The 17,793-nt window shown below is 55.5% G+C and overlaps 2 protein-coding genes across 2 annotated transcripts; one reads left to right on the top strand and one right to left on the bottom strand.

The window, feature by feature from the left end:
• The first annotated feature begins 1,294 nt into the window (after positions 1-1,294).
• Positions 1,295-10,935, top strand: LOC134738683 (putative histone H1.9). The gene is made up of 3 exons (XM_063655965.1): positions 1,295-1,626; positions 6,282-6,415; positions 10,182-10,935. The coding sequence occupies exons 2-3, from the start codon at positions 6,303-6,305 to the stop codon at positions 10,645-10,647; spliced, it is 579 nt and encodes a 192-aa protein (XP_063512035.1). The 5' UTR covers positions 1,295-1,626; positions 6,282-6,302; the 3' UTR covers positions 10,648-10,935.
• Positions 6,356-16,584, bottom strand: SGCA (sarcoglycan alpha). Its single transcript, XM_054456433.2, has 10 exons — positions 16,507-16,584; positions 14,993-15,112; positions 14,744-14,898; positions 14,461-14,533; positions 13,923-14,121; positions 13,242-13,404; positions 12,130-12,338; positions 11,815-11,841; positions 6,868-7,060; positions 6,356-6,605 (listed from the first exon to the last, which is right to left on the bottom strand). Exons 1-9 carry the CDS (start codon positions 16,541-16,543, stop codon positions 6,880-6,882), a joined length of 1,164 nt encoding a protein of 387 aa, XP_054312408.1. The 5' UTR covers positions 16,544-16,584; the 3' UTR covers positions 6,356-6,605; positions 6,868-6,879.
• Positions 16,585-17,793: the final 1,209 nt, after the last annotated feature.

Below are 17,793 nucleotides of genomic sequence, written 5' to 3' on the forward strand. Positions count from 1 at the left end.
GGACTTTAGGACCCTGGCTGTCCAGGCCACATCCCCATCTGCCCTCATGGGGGACCCATGGACATCCTGAGCCTGGCATCCAAGGCTCTACCTGGCCACTACCCACCTGTCCAGGCTCACTGTCCCCTCCCCTGCCCACCTCTGTCACACCAACCAAAAAGGGTGGCCACAGTTCTCACAAATGCACTGCATTTCCCCACTTCCAGGCCTTCTAGATGTCCTTTCTCTGCATGCTCAGCGCCCTACTGTCCAGGCCATGCTCAAATGTCTCATTCTCTTCCCATTCCCTTGCCCAACCCAGCCTGAGCTCAGCCCCTCTGAGTTTCCAAAGCTCTCCAGATCCACATAGCTCCCCTCGGTCCTTCATCCTAGGATTGTGGATGTGGTCGTGTTTCCATCCTGTTATTCTCTCCAGACTAGAGGCCAGGTGTTGCGATGCAGGGCTAGGCAGAGTCTGTGCTTAGGTACTGGGGAGACTAAAGAGAGAGACTGAGCTAGAGAGGCCACCCACTGGGTGAGAGCATGGCACTGTGTGTGCTTTGTGCACACGAGTGAGCAAGTGTGAGAGGAAGAGCAAGCGAAAGGCCCATGGGGGAGCAGACAGCAACGGAGGGCACAGGGCAGGGCTTTCTGCAGCAACAGACATGTCCTAGAGCTGCACTGCCCAGTACGGTAGCCGCTAACCACATGCAGCTGTTGAGCATGTGAGATGCAGTTAGTGTGACTGAGGAATGCAGTTTCCACTTTTACTGAATTGCAATTAATTTTACTAACTATATGTGGGATAAGGGTTACCATATGGGGCAGCAGAGCTGTAGGCAAAGGAGTGAATATGCCTCTTGTCACCTCTGTACAAATCTATATGTGGGTACATGAGTGTGCATGCACACGTGTGGGCATGTATGTGGACACACGCACTGTGGGTCAGGGCTGCAGCGGGGGCAGCCTTGTGTGGCAGTGCCCCATGGGCAGCTCTGAGCCTGCATCACGTGGTGTGGGGCCGGTGTGTGGTTTCAGTGTGTACAGGACAGGAGGGGAGGGGGACAAAGGGGCCATTGTGCCACATTCCCAACTCAAACCCTCCTTTCCGCTGACATCACAGCCGCCCTAAATACAGCCACCAAGACCCGCTCCCCGAGACCCTCACTATCTCCTGCAGGGTGTCACAGAGCCTGCCGCTCTGTCAGACTCACCTTTGTCTTCTCTGTGAGAAGGACCAGGCTCCTGATTTTTGGCTGATTTTTCAGTCAAGCCCAGATGGAAAATTCTAGAAAGGGAGGAGGCTTCATTTGGATTTTTAATTTCTGCTGCAATCTCAGAATCCTGGGTCCCTTTTGGGACCTGAGCCCCATCTCCTGGCAGGATTTTCTATCACCGGCATATAGTAGATTTTCCCTCCTTTTTGTTCCCCCCCCCAGCACCTTAACTCTCAGCTTCCCAGACTTTCTCCAATGACAGAGCTGGGTGGGTGGAGGAGGAGAGGGTTTGCAAGAGAGCTTGCCGGCTGGGGTGAGGAGACTGTGTGTGGAGCAGGCGTGAGCGTGGGCTGCGTGGGAGAGAATGCGAGGCTGCCGTCAAGCCCAGCATCCACACGAGGAGGCCTGCGATGGCGTCTGAGGGAGCAAGGTGAGTGCCACCAAGGGGTCCCTGTCTCCTGGGAGTGCCTGGTGATGTGAATGTGTCTCACTCTCTGTACCCACCTACCTGTGCACAAATAAATGCGTCTGTGTTCACAGGGGCCTATACACATGCACGTGTGTGGGTTGGGGTGGGCGGGCATCTGTGCATGATGAGGGCAGCTTCCCCACACGTATGGCAGTGAAAGCAACCCTGTGTGAACTGTGAGAACGCATGGACTGTGGCATTTGGGACATATGTGTACATGGGCGTGACAGAGGGCGTAGGAGGGTCTGTCTGTGTGATACGGATGAATGGGGCAGGGGAGCAGAGAGGAGTGTGGGAAAAATTAGTGGGGGCTCGGTGTGGGAGGAGACCACTCTCCTGAAGTCCCCCAGCCAGTGGGAGCCCCGGTGCTGGGAAGGCTGTGTCTCCCTGTCCCCTTCCCCTGTGTGCGCTCCAGAGGGTATCAAGTCAGGCCGAGGGCATGTCCACAGTCAGGGAGGCAAGATCCTGGAAGCAGGAAGGGTCTTGTCCAGGAGGGTGGCAGGCTCTCCCCATGCAGAGATTTCAACCCTTTGCAGAGGATGTGCAAGGCAAGGCCAGGAGGGAGGTGAGTTTGGCACATGCTAATGCTGGAGAAAGTGGGATTTTCGCCGCAAAAGACAATGGGAGGAACTGGGAAGTGGGTACTGAATGAGAAGGGACAGAGAACCATGATGGGGACTAAAACATTTTAGAGAGGGAGGCCACATACATGTTCAAGTTCTGGATGAATTCACTGCTGTGGGGCAAACTCTGCCCGCATGCCAGGGCTTTGCTGCTGAGCACACAGAGGCCTAGGAGAGCAGGTGTTCTGTAGAAAGCAGGGAAAGGGGCTGAGTTCTGGGTGTGAGTTAATCTGGGATGGAGATACAGGAAGAGCCAAGAAACCAGCGCAGCCCAATAAAGATACAACCCAAGGCGCGGACGTAATTTTTCATGTTCTAGCAGCCATTTAAAAAAAGATAAAAAGGGCCGGGGGCGGTGGCTCACGTCTGTAATCCCAGCACTTTGGGAGGCCAAGGTGGGCGTATTGCCTGAGGTCAGGAGTTTGTGACCAGTCTGGCCAACATGGTGAAATCCCGTCTCTACTAAAAATACAAAAAAAAAAAAAAAATTAGCTGGGCCTGGCGGTGTGTGCCTGTAGTCCCAGCTACTCAGGAGGCTGAGGCAGGGGAATTGCTTGAACCAGGGAGGTGCAGGTTGCAGTGAGCCAGGATAGCGCCACTGCACTCCAGCCTGGGCAATGGAGCAAGACTCCATCTCAAAAAAAAAAAAAAAAAAAAAAAAAAGATAAAAAGGCTGGTGCTATAGTGCATGTCCTAGCTACTCAGGAGGCTGAGGCAGGAGGATCCCTTGAGGCCAGGAGTTTGAGACCAGCCTGGGCAACATAGCAAGACCCTATCTCTACAAAAAAATTGTAAAAATTAGCCAGATGTGGTGGTGAGTGCCTGCTACTTGGTGGCTGAGGCAGGAAGATCACTTGAGTTTGAGGTAACAGTAAGCTATGATCATGCCACTGCACTCCAGCCTGGGCAACATAGTGAGACCTCATCTCAAAAGAATAAATAAGTAACTACAGGTGAAACTAATTTTAGCAATGTCTTTTATTTAACCTAATGTATCCCCAAATCTGATCATTTCACCATTACACTGAGGTACATCTCAGTTTGGACTAGCCACATCTTAAGTGCTCAGTAGCCACATGGCCTGAGGCTGCTGTACTCGATGGTGCAGCTCTAGGCAGCAGATCCGTACCAAAGATCATACAAATTTAGGCTTCCACCCCCAATTCACAGGGAGAGATTGAACTTTTTACAAGGTGCAGGTGGAAATGAAGTTCATTTAGCCTGGATCTTAGGGGCCAGGGAGACCCCAGGGACCTCTGGCCTTGGGGGATTGGGTATGTGCTTGTATGCAATAATGTGTCCATCCTTGGGAGCTGCCAGAGTGTCCAGTTCCCACAAATTCTCACAACAGCCCCAAGGCGGTTATGATGATCATCTTAAGAGTAAACTAACCCTCAGCTGGCTGAGCCAGCTGTTGTGTGGCAGGATCATGATTCCAGTCCTGCTCCCGGGCAGCGTGCAGCAGGGGGCTGAGGCTGGCCCTAGGTGGTGGCTTGAGTCGCCAGGTCTGGCCGATAGAGAGGTGGTGAGGGAATGTCTGAGCATCAGGCCACGTGTGGGTGCTGTGTTTAGAAGGAAGGTGGAGGCCACCCACTGGGCAACAGGGGCAATGCCATCATGGGACTGGAGGAGACAGGGGTGGAGCAGAGTGTGCAGCTGGGCCAAGTCTCCCGGTGGAGGTGGTGGTGGGGGCGGCTGCCCTTCTTTGTCCTGGGCTGTGGGGGGTGGAGCTTGACTGCTGGGTGGAATCTTGTGCGCCAGGGAGGGGCTGTTGCCCAGTGGGGAGGCACTAAGTATGTCTGTGCCCTCTCGGCATGCTGCCGGGGGCCTCTGGACGCGTGTGCCCAGGCAGGGCTCAGCGTCCTCTGCAGGCACTCCATCCTCCCAGCTACTTGTCTGGGCCACTTCCTCTCAGGCCGGCAGCCAGGCTCCCGTGTGCTCTTTGGAGCTGAGCAGGGAGAAAGGCGCTGCCAAGACCGCAAGGCAAAGCTGGGAAGTGAGGAGCTGGCCTTGCACTCTCCCAGCCCTGGCCAGCACAGGAAGAGCACAGGAGGCCCAAGAGCTGCCTGGCTGCAGGGGGCGAGCCCAGAGATGAGGTGTGGGCAGCCTCCTCCTCAAGGGAGCAGGGATCAAGGAGGAGCCACCCCAGAGAGCAGGCTGGCTGCTGGAGCCTCCGGTCTGCGCAGCTCCTGGTTTCCTTCAGGAGAAAGAAAGAAATAGCCAATGAGAAGCCAGAGGCACCCGCTGGTCAAAGAACCCGTTTGGTTATGGCGTGGGCACCTAAAGAGCTAGTCATTCAACAGGCAATTATTAAGCACGTACACTGCACTTCAGCCTGCCTCAGCAGATGCTCACGAAACCAATGTTTGATGAGTTGATTAACTAATGGGTACAGGGAGGCTCAGGAGGTAATGGAAGAAGCTTTAGCCATGGCCTTGCTCACCCCCTGTGCCCTGAGAAGGGGAGCAATCTCCTTAAGAACACTGAGCACAGGCACGGTAGCTCACGGCGGTCACCCCAGCTACTCAGGAGGCTGAGGCAAGAGGATCGCTTGAGGCCAGGAGTTCGGGACCAGCGTGGGCAATGTAGTCAGACCATGGCTCTAAAAGAAAGAACGCTGAGCAAACCCAGACACATGGTGTCCCTTCATGCCTTCCTTCAGAACATCCTTCCTGAGCACTCACTGTGTGCAGGCACTGCACCTGCTGCAGGCTGAAAGAATCGTATGTTCTAGTGCAGAAGAGGACTCAGAATACGTGAGCCCAGACAGCGCAAATCCTCTTAGAGAGCAGAAGGCCTCTCAGGGCAGGCAGTGGGACCACAGCGGGGACAGGGAAGGCCTCTCTGAGGAGGTGCCCTTTGGGCAAGGACAGAACCTGCAGTGAGGGGCTAGTTGTGTGGATGCGGGAGCCAGGGCCTCCCAACGGAGGAAAAGGAGAAGGAGGCTGGAGTGGCGATGCCAGCCCTTGTCTGTGTTCTCTCAGAGTTGCCACTAGGGGAGGGCCTTGCCAGCTGTCCCTCTTTTAGCCGGGCCCCTCTCAGGCTGAGTCCCTGGCCTGTCCTCACGTGGGAGTGGGAGTATATGAGCCTGGATGTGGCCAGATGGCAGTGATCGGGGCAGAACCGGCCCAATTTGGTCGTGTCCACCTGAGAAAAACAGGCTCAGGCCTCCTCACGGCCAGCTGAGTTCTTCTGAGCTCACATGGGGTCAAGCTGTGCTAGCGCCACTCAGCCCAACAAGGGTCCCAGGCTGTGCTGTGTCCTCTGCACCCCTGCCCATCTCTGGAGGAGCTCAGCAAGGTGGGGAGTCCTTGAGCCTAGGGCATTCCGGGACCCGCATTCCAACCTCCCTCTTTCCATATCTTTTTTTTCTTTTTGAGACAGAGTTTTGCTCTGTCACACAGGCTGGAGTGCAGTGGTGTGATCTCGGCTCACTGCAACTCCACCTCCTGGGTTCAAGCGATTCTCCTGCCTCAGCCTCCCGAGTAGCTGGGATTACAGGTACGTGCCACCATGCCTGGCTAGTTTTCGTATTTTTAGTAGAGATGGGGTTTCACTATGTTGGCCAGGCTGGTCTCAAACTCCTGACCTCAAGTGATCTGCCTGTTTTGGCCTCCCAAAGTGCTGGGATTACAGGCATGAGCCACCACGCCCGGCCTCGTTCTCCGTATCTAGATTGGCTTCTCTCCAAACACAACAGACAGAGGGACTCTCCCTCCAGGGAATCTTGAGGTGCCAAAGAAATCTACAGGTAAGGGCCTGGATTTCCTGCTTCTAGAACCCCTCAACCCTGTAGAAGGCAGGGTGGAGGCAGAAGTGCCAGGGTCAAATTCAAGCTTTGCCACTTGCTTGTTCTATAACCTTGGGTAAGTCACTGACTGTCCCTCGGTCTCTGTTTCCTCGTCTATGAAATGGGGATAATGATCCGGGAATCCCTCACTACCAGGTTCGTGGGAGGGCTGCAGATAGCAAGTCCTTCCCTCTTTCTTCCAGAGAATTTGAGAAAACAGCAAAATGCCAAGAGTCCAAAGGGCAGGCTGGCAGGCACTGGCTGCCTGTGGGGCCTCCCAGAAAGCACAAAGGGAAACAGAGCCAGTGAGGACGGGAGAGGCTGCCAGCAGCAACAGGTGAGCAGAGCAGCAGGTATTTATTCTGAATGTCCTTACTCCACACACTCTCACCCCGCCCCACCCCCTCTCCCTGCTTGTTTAGAGCCTGGGTTCCAGGCGGGCCAGGAGCTGGAATCAGCAGGTGGGATGTGCCGCTCATGGTGTGGACAGAGAAGGGAGGATGAAGTCAGGGCTGGACCAGGAACCACTGTGGGAAGAGAGAGTGGAGGGCTGAGAGGGCCAGATGCTGGTTATCCTGTTTTCCCCACCCTGACCCTCCAACCGCGAGTGCTTGGCATTGGGGTCATAGCCCTGGCACTGGTGAGGACCCCCAGCAGCGGCCTCAGAGGGGCAGACAAGTCTATGTGCCTCTTCCCCTGACCTCTCCCAGATCCCACCATTTGTCCCAGCCTTGAGATAAAGGCCATCTTGTTCCCAGAAATAAGGCTGGCATCACCCACCAGACCCACCTGGCTGGGCCCTCAGTGCTGGTCCAGAATGAGGGGCACCTGGGCGCTGTCCACGCGGGGAGGCAGCCGCTCGCCCGTGCGCACATTGAACATGGGCAGGGTGGAGAGTGGCCGGGGCACCTCGCGGCTGGCCGCCATCTGCCGCAGCTCCTCTGTGTTCCCGTGGATGGTGCAGTGGTGGACCATCTGGATGCTGGAGGCACAGGTGGGGAGTCATCAGCTGTGGGAGTCAGCTGCCCTGGAGTACAGCCTGGCACTGCCTCTGAGCCACCCTGCAGTCCTCCCCACCACTTATGTGGGGAGAGACTCAAAACACATGATGCAGGGGCAGAAAACAAACAGAAAGCTCTATGGGGCCGGGCACGGTGGCTCATGCCTGTAATCCCAGCACTTTGGGAGGCCAAGGCAGGCAGATCACTTGAGGTCAGGAGTTCAAGACCAGCCTGGCCAACACGGTGAAACCCTGTTTCTACAAAAAATAAAAATAAAAATTAGCCAGGTGTGGTGGTGGGCACCTGTAATCCCAGCTACTCAGGAGGCTGAGGCAGGAGATTCACTTGAACCTGGGAGGCGGAGGTTGTAGTGAGCTGAGATCGCAATAGACTCCATCTCAAAGAAAAAGAAGAAAAAAAAAAGAAAGCTCTATGGTACCTGCTCAGTGCCCAGTGGTCAAAACATGGGCTGTGGGTGTAGACAGCCTGGGTTCAAGGCTGTGTGTCTTGGGCAAGTTGCTTAACCACTCCATGCCTTAGTTTGCTCAACTGCCAAATGGAGATAATAACACCTACCACCAGGCCGGGCGCAGTGGCTCACACCTGTAATCCCAGCACTTTGGGAGGCCAAAGCGGGTGGATCACTTGAGGCCAAGAGTTCAAGGCCAGCCTGACCAACATGGTGAAACCCCATCTCTATTTAAAAAAAAAAAAAAAAAAAAAAAAAAAATTCCTACCTCCTAGGACTGCTGTGAAGATTACAAGAGAAAATGAGGCTTAGTGTTTAGAACAGTGCCCACCATGTGGTAAGCGCTCACGAGATACGGAGACATGAATAGACATCCACAGGGGCCATATTCTTCCAGAAGCCAGTGTTTGCTGAGCTTTGTATTATGTTTTTATATTATTTATTTATTTATTTTTAAAAGATGGGGTCTCACTTTGTCGCCAACTTCAGTGCAGTGGCACAATCATAGCTCACTGCAGCCTTCACCTCCTGGGCTCAAGTGATACTCCTGCCTCGGCCTCCTGAGTAACTGGGACTATAAGTGCAAGCCACCATGCTCGGCTAATTTTTAAAATTTTTTTTGTAGAGACAGGCGTCTTACTATGTTGTTCAGGCTGGTCTTGAACTCCTGGCCTCAAGGGACCTTCCTGCCTCTGCCTCCCAAAGTGCTGGGATTACAGGCATGAGCCACTGCACCCAGCCAAGAATTGGTTTTCTTAGAGGAGCTGGGGCCCCAGGCAGGGCTGAAGCGACCCCACTTGCCACTTGGTTACTGATGAGATGAGGGAGGAGAAGTGATCCCCATCCATGTTCAGGTCCCAATTAGTGGACACAGACTCTGGTTAGAGCCTGACAGTTTAGACTGCAGAAAAGACCTAGCTTCACGCTGAATGGGCCATGCTCCTCCTGCGGGGAGTGGGACCAAGTCCTGTCTGGCCAGCAGGAAGAGGTAGAGTCACCATCTAAGGCCAGGGGAGGGTCAAGATGAGCTCTTGAGTCTGGAATTTGGTGAGCTGAGTTGTCCGAAACACAATTTTCTATTCCCAGGCAAGGGGAGACTAAGGGGAAAGAAAGCAACCGGTGTGTGGATGCTGAGATGGAGACAGCTGGGCAGGTGAGGCCCTGGCAGAGGAAGGCCGCAGTCAGTGGGCCCCTTCCTTATTCCCAGCCCCACATCTGGGCCTCATTACTCTGGCAACACACAGGTGGAAAAATGTGCTGGGGATGTTTTTCTAGAGCAAGAGCAGAGGCCAGACCCCGCAGAGGCCAGACCCCGCAATGGCTTCCCCACGGTCCTTCCACATCAGCACTTGGGCACACAGACAAACGGCAGGCATTCCTACACACTCAGGCACACGCACAGACACACACACACGTGGCCCAGGTCTCACCCACACCCACTCCACCACCAACGCACAGTCCCGAAAGCACTGCCTCTGGCACAGAAATCCCCAGGAGAGGGTCGTGGGGCCTGGAGGACTCTGTGACCGCTGAAATCTGATCTAGGTGAAAAGCAGGCAGCAGAATCATAAGTTGTGGATAATCTGAAAAGTGGCAGACATTGAACAAGTGAAAAATTGGATTTTGTAGAAATACATCAACATGAAATCCAAACCAGCCAAGGCTAATGTTGCACATGGTAAAATGGTTATTGATTTCAAATTGACTGAGGCAGCAGATTTTTCTGACAATATCAGAGCTACAGAGTTGACGCGGGGAAGGCTGGACGTGGAGGAAATACTGGTCACGAGAGAATATCCCCAGTGGCAGTAGATGTTAGTGATTAAATTTGGTGCAGTCCAAAAAAATTGAGGAATAAACTCTTCCTAGTGAAATGTACATGAAAAATCACTGATCCCCATGGGGAAAAATTCTATAAAATTGAAAACAGAAAATAAAAGCAAAGCCTTTTAACTGCTTTGTATAGAAAGTTGCTTAAGGAATTAAGTCAACCTAGCATAGATCAAGGAATTACATCTCTGTTCACTCTGGAAAATACATTTCCCATAAAAATTCATAAATGTTGGTATAACCCTGATGCCTACAAAGCTTGTATTCTTCAACCCAGTGGCTCAAAAACCCAGTGGGTCGAGACGGTGGGGTCAAAATGGTGAGTTTAAAACTGCGGGCCAGGCCAGGTGCGGTAGCTTTAGTCCCAGCTACTCAGGAAGCTGAGATGGGAGGATCGCTTGAGCCCAGGGAGTCTGAGGTTGCAGTGAGCTATGATTATGCCACTGCACTCCAGCTTGGGTGACAGAGTGAGACCCTCTCTCTAAAAATTGAAAAAAAAATAAAATCAGCCCAGGCATGTGCACACACAAATGTATATGTGCACGCACTGTGCAGGCCCACTGTCTGGCCCACAAGCGCAGCCCTCCTCCCCAGGACACCTGGCATGTTACATGCCTCCACCATCTGGCATCTCTGGGCCACACCTCCCTGGAGGAAACAATGGGGTCACTGTGACCCACGCAGAATTCTGGTAGCCTCTGAGGTCACCACAGAGATAACCTCAACACCCCCTGCACCAAGAGCACGAGTCTGTGGAGGCCAGCCATGGGTGACCGTCCTTGATCCTCTCTCTGGCCACCCAGGGAAAGGCGAGGGCCGGAGCCCAAGAGGAGGCCTCAGAGAGGACCAGGAACCGGGACGCACCTCAGCCATCCTGCGAGAGGCAGCCCAGTGGAGACTTCCAGCCGCCCTGGAGGTCCTTGCACCCAAGACACTTCACCCACCCCAGGGAGAGAAGCAGAAAGGCACTTCGCCACTGTCCCCGTCAGTGCCATTGAACTCAAATACTGCCATGGGTGGAGGCCAGCAGGGCAGCGTGTCCCTAGCAAGACAGGGACTGGGCAACACACCTGTGCCAAAGCCTACCAGAAGCCCAGCATGTTCAAGGTGATCCTGAGGGCTGTGGCAGACAAGAGGACCTGCAAGTATGTGTCCCTGGCCACCCTGAAGAAGGCTGTTTCCACCACGGGCTACGACATGGCCCAAAATGCCTATCATTTCAAGCATGTGCTCAAGGGGCTGGTGGACAAGGGCATGCTCAGCAGGTGACCGGCAGGGTGGCCTCAGGCTCCTCCACCCTGGGCAAGAAGCAGGCCTCCAAGTCCAAGCTCAAGGTCAAGAGACAACGGCAGCAGAGGTGGCGCTCTGGGCAGCGCCCCTTTGGACAGCACAGGTCACTACTGGGCTCCAAACAGGGGCACAAGCGGCTTATCAAGAGGGTTCGAAGGGTGGCCAAGTGCCACTGCAATTAACAAGGCAGGCCAGGCAAGCAGTCAGGGGTGCCAAGCCTGCCATTGGCTCAGTGCAGTAGGAATAAAAGGAACCTAACTTATTTCACATCTGCCTCCTGGAACCTGGGGTTCAGGGGGTTGGGACAGGAAGAGGGCTGGGGGCACATAGGAGGGGTAAGGCCATGAGTAGGGGAAACCAGGCCAAAATAAGACAGGAAGGATTTGGAAAGGGCTGGCAGAATTGGAAGCACTCATAGACACCAGCTAGTCCAACCTCGTGATCTTGCAGATGGAGCATCAGAAGCCAGAAAGAAGGGTGATGGAGTAATTGTGTGGCAGAGCCCGGCCTGGACCGCAGGTGTCTGACTCATACTGATACTGGGAGTCTCTCAAGTTGCTTCTCAAGCCCTTTCCCCCAGAGTGGCAGCAGGCCCCATTCCCCTGTGTCACAACAAGCTCTTCTTTTTTGGGGGAAAGAGTCTCACTCTGTCGCCCAGGCTGGAGTGCTGTGGCACGATTATGGCTCACTGCAGCCTCGATCTCCCAGGCTCAAGCGATTCTCCTATCTCAGCCTCCCAAGTAGCTGGGACCACAGGCATGCTCCACCACGCCTGGCTAATTAAAAAAATTTTTTTGTTGTTGAGATGGGGTCTCACTGTGTTGCCCAGGCTGGCCTCAAACTCCCAGGCTCAACCAATCCTCCCACCTCAGCCTCCCAAAGTGCTGGGATTACAGGCATGAGCCACCACACCCAGCTCACTAGAGACTCTTCTATGGACACCAGCAAATAAGAAGGCAGAGTCAGGAAAGATCAGGCCCAGCATCCAGCCCGCCCGGAGCTAGGGCTCAGAGGTCAAGGGAAGGGGGTGAGCATCACCCCAGAGTAATTTATTTTGTCTCTGCTGTTCATGGCATAGTTTGGCGGGGGGGATCCAACAACTGTCTAGGTGGGCTCCCACCCCACCCCCAGCTTTCCTTTACTCACTCGGAGGTAGCCAGGTCTCTCTTCAGCCTGTGGAAAAGTGAAGGAGAGGGTTAGCCCAGCTCTGGGCTTCGCCCCAAGGTGCCCCAGGGCTCCAATGTGTGTGGAGGTCTGTGTACGATTATCCACAATGCCCTCCTGGTGCCAGGCCAGGCAGATCTCGAGCCCCAAGTTGCCTAGAAAGGGGACCCGCACTCCTTTTGTGCCTGAGAACCCCATTCCCAGGGTGTCTGGGTCCCACACAGCACAAGTGCCACTGTGAGTCCCATGGGTGTGAGCTTCAGCAGGTGCTCCCCCACCCTTCATACCCACACTCACCTTCCCTCCCGCCGGCAGCACATGACATAGGCCAGCAGCAAGGTGAGAAGCAGGGCGACCAGCAGGGGCACCAGGAGGGTGACCAGAGCATCCACCAAGAAGTCACGGTCTGGGGCCTCAGTGGGTGGGCAGAAGAACGGGTCATGCTCCAGGATCCCATCGCCTGGGGTGGGCACCTCATCTGCAGGCTCCGGCACTGACTTATCCACCTGCACAGAGAGCTCAGGGCTGACGCAGGAAGTGGCTGGCTGGACACAGAGGTCCCCAGGAACAGGGCAGGGGCCAGGACTAGGAGGCAGGAGACACAAAGTCCAGCAGAGGCGGGACAGTGCACTGGTTAGCGCACAGCTCTAAGGTCTGACCGCCTGGTTTGAATCCAGACTCAGACAAGTGCTTAGCTAGGATGATTATGTGCCTCTGTTTCATCACCTGTAACGTCAGAAGGATAATAGTAGCACCTGTCTCCTGGAGTGGTGGTGAGCATAAAATATGTTGATGGGACAGTGCCAAGCACATAGCAAGTGCTCAAGAATGTTGTCAATTACCAGTCGCTGGCTGTGGACCCTGAATGAGTCCCTGCTCTGTTGGTCAATTCACAGGAACAGTGTAGACCAGCGGTGAGATCCTGTGAACCTCAGCTCAGTATCCAAAGAGCTGTTGTGAGCATCTTTGGTTTATAGTGTGAAGAGCTATCAGATCCTTGTTGTAAGTGGGTTTGCTAGGTGGCACCTTCGAGAAAAGCAGACAGAGCTGTCACGCAGAGGCCCTTGGTAGGGAAAGGGTTTGGGAACTGGACTATGATATAGCTCTTGACCTGGGCAGATCTGGGGCGCGGGAGTTGGAGACCCCACGTGTGGATTGTGGACTCTGTCGCCCTCTTGTGGGAGAAAGGTAGAACTTCAGGGTGTGTGTGTGTGTGTGTGTGTGTGTGTGTGTGTGTGTGTGTGTGTGTGTGTGTGTGTGTGTGTGTGTGTGTGTGTGTGTGTGTGTGTGTGTGTGTGTGTGTGTGTGTGTGTGTGTGTGTGTGTGTGTTAGGAAGCAGCATGGGAGGGAAGGGGGACTGGGATGGGGGCCATGCCCCACCCCACCCTGGGCCCAGGGTCCCTCCTCACCAGGGTCACATTGCACCAGTCAACGCGGAAGTGGGGTGCCAAGGTGTCGTAGCAAGACAGAAGTGGAGGCTGGCCCTGGGCACAGCGGGCATGGCTATCGGGGGATGCCACCATCTTCAGGCAAGTAGAAAAAGGTGAGGCAGAACCCACCTTAATGTACACCCTGGGACCAGATAGAAGTCACTGTCAGCAGAGTGGGGGCAGGGGGCACCAGGCACCACTCTGCCAGGGGTTGTTGAAACTGTCCTGATTGTAGGCTATGACCTGGGGATGGGATGAGGGAGACGCCTAGGAGGGAGGATTAAGGGAGGAACATGGCACAGCTGGGGTCTGGCAGGAGTCACAGTCCTCCCAGAGATCTGAGGTCATGGTGAGAGTACACAGAGCACCCCATTCTTCTAGGGGCCTTACCCTCCCCACTAAGGAATGTCTTTTAATGGATGTATCTGGTATGTCCTCATGAGGCACCAGGAAGTACAAAGTTCAGGGTAACTAGGGTCTAGACTCTGGAAGGACAAGGAGATGCGGGTGTAGCCAGAGGAGAGTGGAGAGTGGTGTGAAGCTGGGAGGTGGAGATGTGCATGGTAAAGCCCCACCTGAAAATTAGGGAGACCCTTGTTCTATGCCAGCCACAAGCTGCATCCTCCTCTTTCAGGAAGTCCTCTAGGGTTGCACACCTACCCTTCTTTTCGGCCCTCAATGGGAAGGGGGACACGGCCCCCACGGTCCAAGGCAGAAGTGATGTTGAGCAGCTGAAGCTCTCCGGGCTCCCAGAGTCCCCCCAAGGCTGAGAGGAAGCGGCTGGCAGGTGTTGAGGGCAGCACCTCCTCCACATCGTGGCTGCGCACGAGGAACTCGGCTTGGTATGGCAGCAGGGGGCCTGGGAAGGCCAGGTGGACACCTCAGGCTGCACCCAGCCCCAGCTCTGCCCCGCAAAGCCTCCCCGAAGCTCCTCCCCACATCCCTGCACACCCCTTCAGGCCCCTCAATGCCCCATCCATCACAGACCCCAACAAGCCAAGGCCCCATAGTCTGCAATGCAGCGGGTAACAGAACTCCAGAGCCCAGCACCCATTCCCTAAGAGCCTTGTCCCCACTTTCCAGGATGCCCTGCTCCACTCCTCTCCAAGCCTCTCCTGTCTGCAGCCCCCTCCCCTTCCGGGAGAGATTCCCCAAGACCGGCATTGGTGGGGAAGGGATGGGGCACAGCTAGAGGTACCTTCCGGGTCCCCAATCTCCAGCACCAGCCTCTGCCGAGTGGTATCAAAGCTGTCCCGATTGTAGGCTGTGACCTGGGGGATGGGAAAGACACCTGAGAGGTGGGTTAGGGGAGAAACGTGGCACAGCGGGGGCCTGGCAGGAGAGGACTCAGATACCAAATTAGAGGTATGTAAATTATATGTAAATGACTGTGAATGAACACCCAATCCCGACTCGTAGGGCTGCTCCTAGGAGGCCACTCTAGCCCACCCCTGTGATTTTCTCGGGGTCCCTGACGGCACCTCAATGACCTGACGCCCACGATCTTCTGGGGTGGCAGAGCCGTAGAGGAAGCCAGGGTGGCGGGGGCTGCGCTGGGTGTAGCGGAGCCACCGGGGCAGGTCTGGGTGTCCCTGGAGGTGGGCGTGGTAGGTGATGCGGACAGCGGGTGGGACAGCTGGTGGAAGCGAGGAGAGGGGATTAGAGTCACAGCAGGAGCCCTGCGGGGTACACCTCAGCCCGCCTGCCTGGGTGCCTGTCAGGCGACTCACCGACATGCTCAGGAAGGCTCAGAAACGTCTCATGGTCCAAGGTGTGCACAAAGACACGGCCCACAAGTGGGTGTAGCGTGGTCTGCTGGGCCTCGGTGTCCCCCAGCCCTGCCAGGAGAACTGTGGGGACCCCACAAGTCCCAAACACACAGGCCAGCCTCAGTCCTGGGCAGGGGATAAGCTCCCTTCCCCACCAAGTCCTTGGAGCCCCTAAGGGACCAAGAGAAGCGCTTCCTTTGCTGCCTCCCAGGAAGGGATTTGGGTGGGGGTGGGGGAGCAGGCCCTGCTGGGCTAGACATTTTAATCGTCTGGGTTTCGGGATTCGCGGGACAGCCTCTCCCACAACCTTTCCATTCCTTGTTTTAGGCCCCTGTTAATGGTGCAGTGGGCAGGGACTGACGTTTGACTGGGAAGAGTGTGTGTGAGGGTGTGTGTATGTGTGTGAGGGGATGTGGGTGTGTGTGAGGGTGTGTGTATTGTGTGAGGGGATGTGGGTGTGTGTGTGAGGGTCTGTGAGGATGTGTGTGAGGGTGTGTGGGTGTGTGTGAGGGTGTGTGTGCACGTGAGAGTGTGTGTGTGAGAGGGTGTGTGTGTGGGGGGTGTGTGTGTGAAGGTGTGTGTGTGGGGGTGTGTGTGTTTGAAGGTGTGTCTGTGAGGGTGTGCGGGGGTATGTGGGGGTGTGTGTGACAGTGTGTGAGGGTGTGTGTGAGGGTGTGTGTGTGAGCGTGTGTGTGTGTGCATGAGGGTGTGTGTGTGCGCGCGTGAGAGTGTGTGAGGATGTGTGTGAGGGTGTGTGTGAGAGGGTGTGTGTGTGAGGGTGTGAGGGGGTGTGTGTGTGAGAGGGTGTGTGTGTGAGGGGGTGTGTGCATGAGGGTGTGTGAGGGTGTGTGTGTGAGGGTGTGTATGTGAGGGTGCTGTGAGGTTGTGTGTGTGTGGGTGTGTGTGTGTGAGGGTGTATATGTGTGAAAGGCACTGGGAAAAGAATCCCATGCTAAATGCCCAAGAGCCTGGAGGAGCGGAAGAGGAGGAAGGGTAGCCATTCTGGGCCTGGAGACCCCCACCTTCCTCCCCTAAAACACAGGGAAGAAGAAGGCCTGCCCTAGAGGCCAGTAGGAGCTGAGCAAAAGGAATCCTAAGCCCAGGAGAGGAGCAGAGGACCTGGCTGCCAGCTCCACCCTCCCTCCCAGGGCCAAATTTAGCCTGGGCTTAGAAGCTGCGGCCCAGCCAGCTCATTAAAGGGCCCACGACCCTTTGGGCCTGTGCTGTCAGACCCACCCGGGCCCTAGGACACCTCCAGCCCTCAGAGCTCCCAGCCCCCTCATCCCAGAGCCCAGCTCCCAGCCCCATTCCCTGGATCCCCAGCCGGCCATGGCATTAACACCCCAAAGCCCTTCTGGCCCCTGCCTCACCCAACCCAGATCCCTCTTCTGCGGGCCCTCCACACCTCCATCTTACCACCCCTAAATCCCACCCCCTCATCCCAGGCCTCCCCACTGAACAAGGCCCCAACTTGCCCACGAGGAGAGGAGTCCAGAAGAGTGTCACAGCCATGGCTGCCCAGCCTGTCCCGCCCCGTGAGTGACAGAGACAGGGGGCAGGGAGGAGAGGAGGGAAGGAGGGAGGTGGCTCGGGGCAGCTGGGTCCCAGCGTCAGCCTCCCCTCCCCGCCTGGAGCATGCATCAGATCTGGGCTAGACACCCTCCTCACACTCATTGTCCCTCCAACCGTCCCCTCTAGTGGCCACAGTGTTTTTTAAACCACCAACCTGGCCACCTCCATCCTCCCTTAAAACTCTAATTGTTCTCATGGCCCCTGAGTTCCCAGCTCATCCGCAGTTGGTGGCTTTCTGGCCCGTCCTGAACCTGGTCAGCTGGTCTAGATTCCCATCCTCTGCCCCTACCCTTCCAACCCCAGGCCCCTGCTCAGCCTCACTCTGTTCCTGCCTAGCTTGGCAGACTCTCTCAAGTCTCCATGCTGTCGCCCAGGCTGTTCCCTCTGCCTGCAGTTCCCTTCCCACCTTCATTCAAGCAGCAACCTTCCAGTCACCTTTCCAGACTCTGCACAGATGTCCTCTCCTCTCTGAAGCCTTTCTGACCTCCCTTCTTCTGCTAGGCCAAGCTGGGTGTCCCCTTAGCCCCTGTGTGCTTTCCTGGGCACAACCCAACCACACAGACTGCTCCAAGCTCCTCGAAGACTAGGATCTTGTCACGTTTGTATCCTTGGGCCTGGCACAGGGCCTGGCAACTAGTAGGTGTAGCCAGCTGGTGGCAGCTTCCTTAACAGCAAATGTAGGTGCCATCCACCCAGCCTTTATCCCCAGTCCAAGCACTTCAGCGTGCAGGTCTAGCAAGCCCTGGACAGGACCAGCCAGGTAGAGACAGGTTAGCGGAGGAGGCACCCTCTTTGGGCCATGGAGTCAGGGCTCGGCACACAGACTCAGAGGCCTGGAGGTGGGCACGAGTCCCACCTTGGCCACTTGCTGGGGATGCGGCCTTGAGTGCACCATTTGCCCTCTAGCCCATTTCCACAACTATAAACTGGCAAGAATAGTGCTTGCCTCTTGGCAACATTGTGAGGACTCCACAAAGTAATGAATGCAGTGCATATTTACAGAACACCTGCTATGTATCAGACATTGAAATTGCAGAGATAAGCAAACCTCTGCCCACGTGGAGGTCACCTGCCAGTGAGCAATACCAACTAGCCCTGCCAGCTACTGTGCTCAGAGTCTTACATATATCTACCTATATTACCTCATTCCATCTCCTCAGCAGTTCCATGAGGCAGGTATTATTACTGTG

Source organism: Pongo pygmaeus, chromosome 19 (genome assembly GCF_028885625.2).
Source record: "Pongo pygmaeus isolate AG05252 chromosome 19, NHGRI_mPonPyg2-v2.0_pri, whole genome shotgun sequence".
In the NCBI taxonomy this organism is placed as follows: Eukaryota; Metazoa; Chordata; class Mammalia; order Primates; family Hominidae; genus Pongo; species Pongo pygmaeus.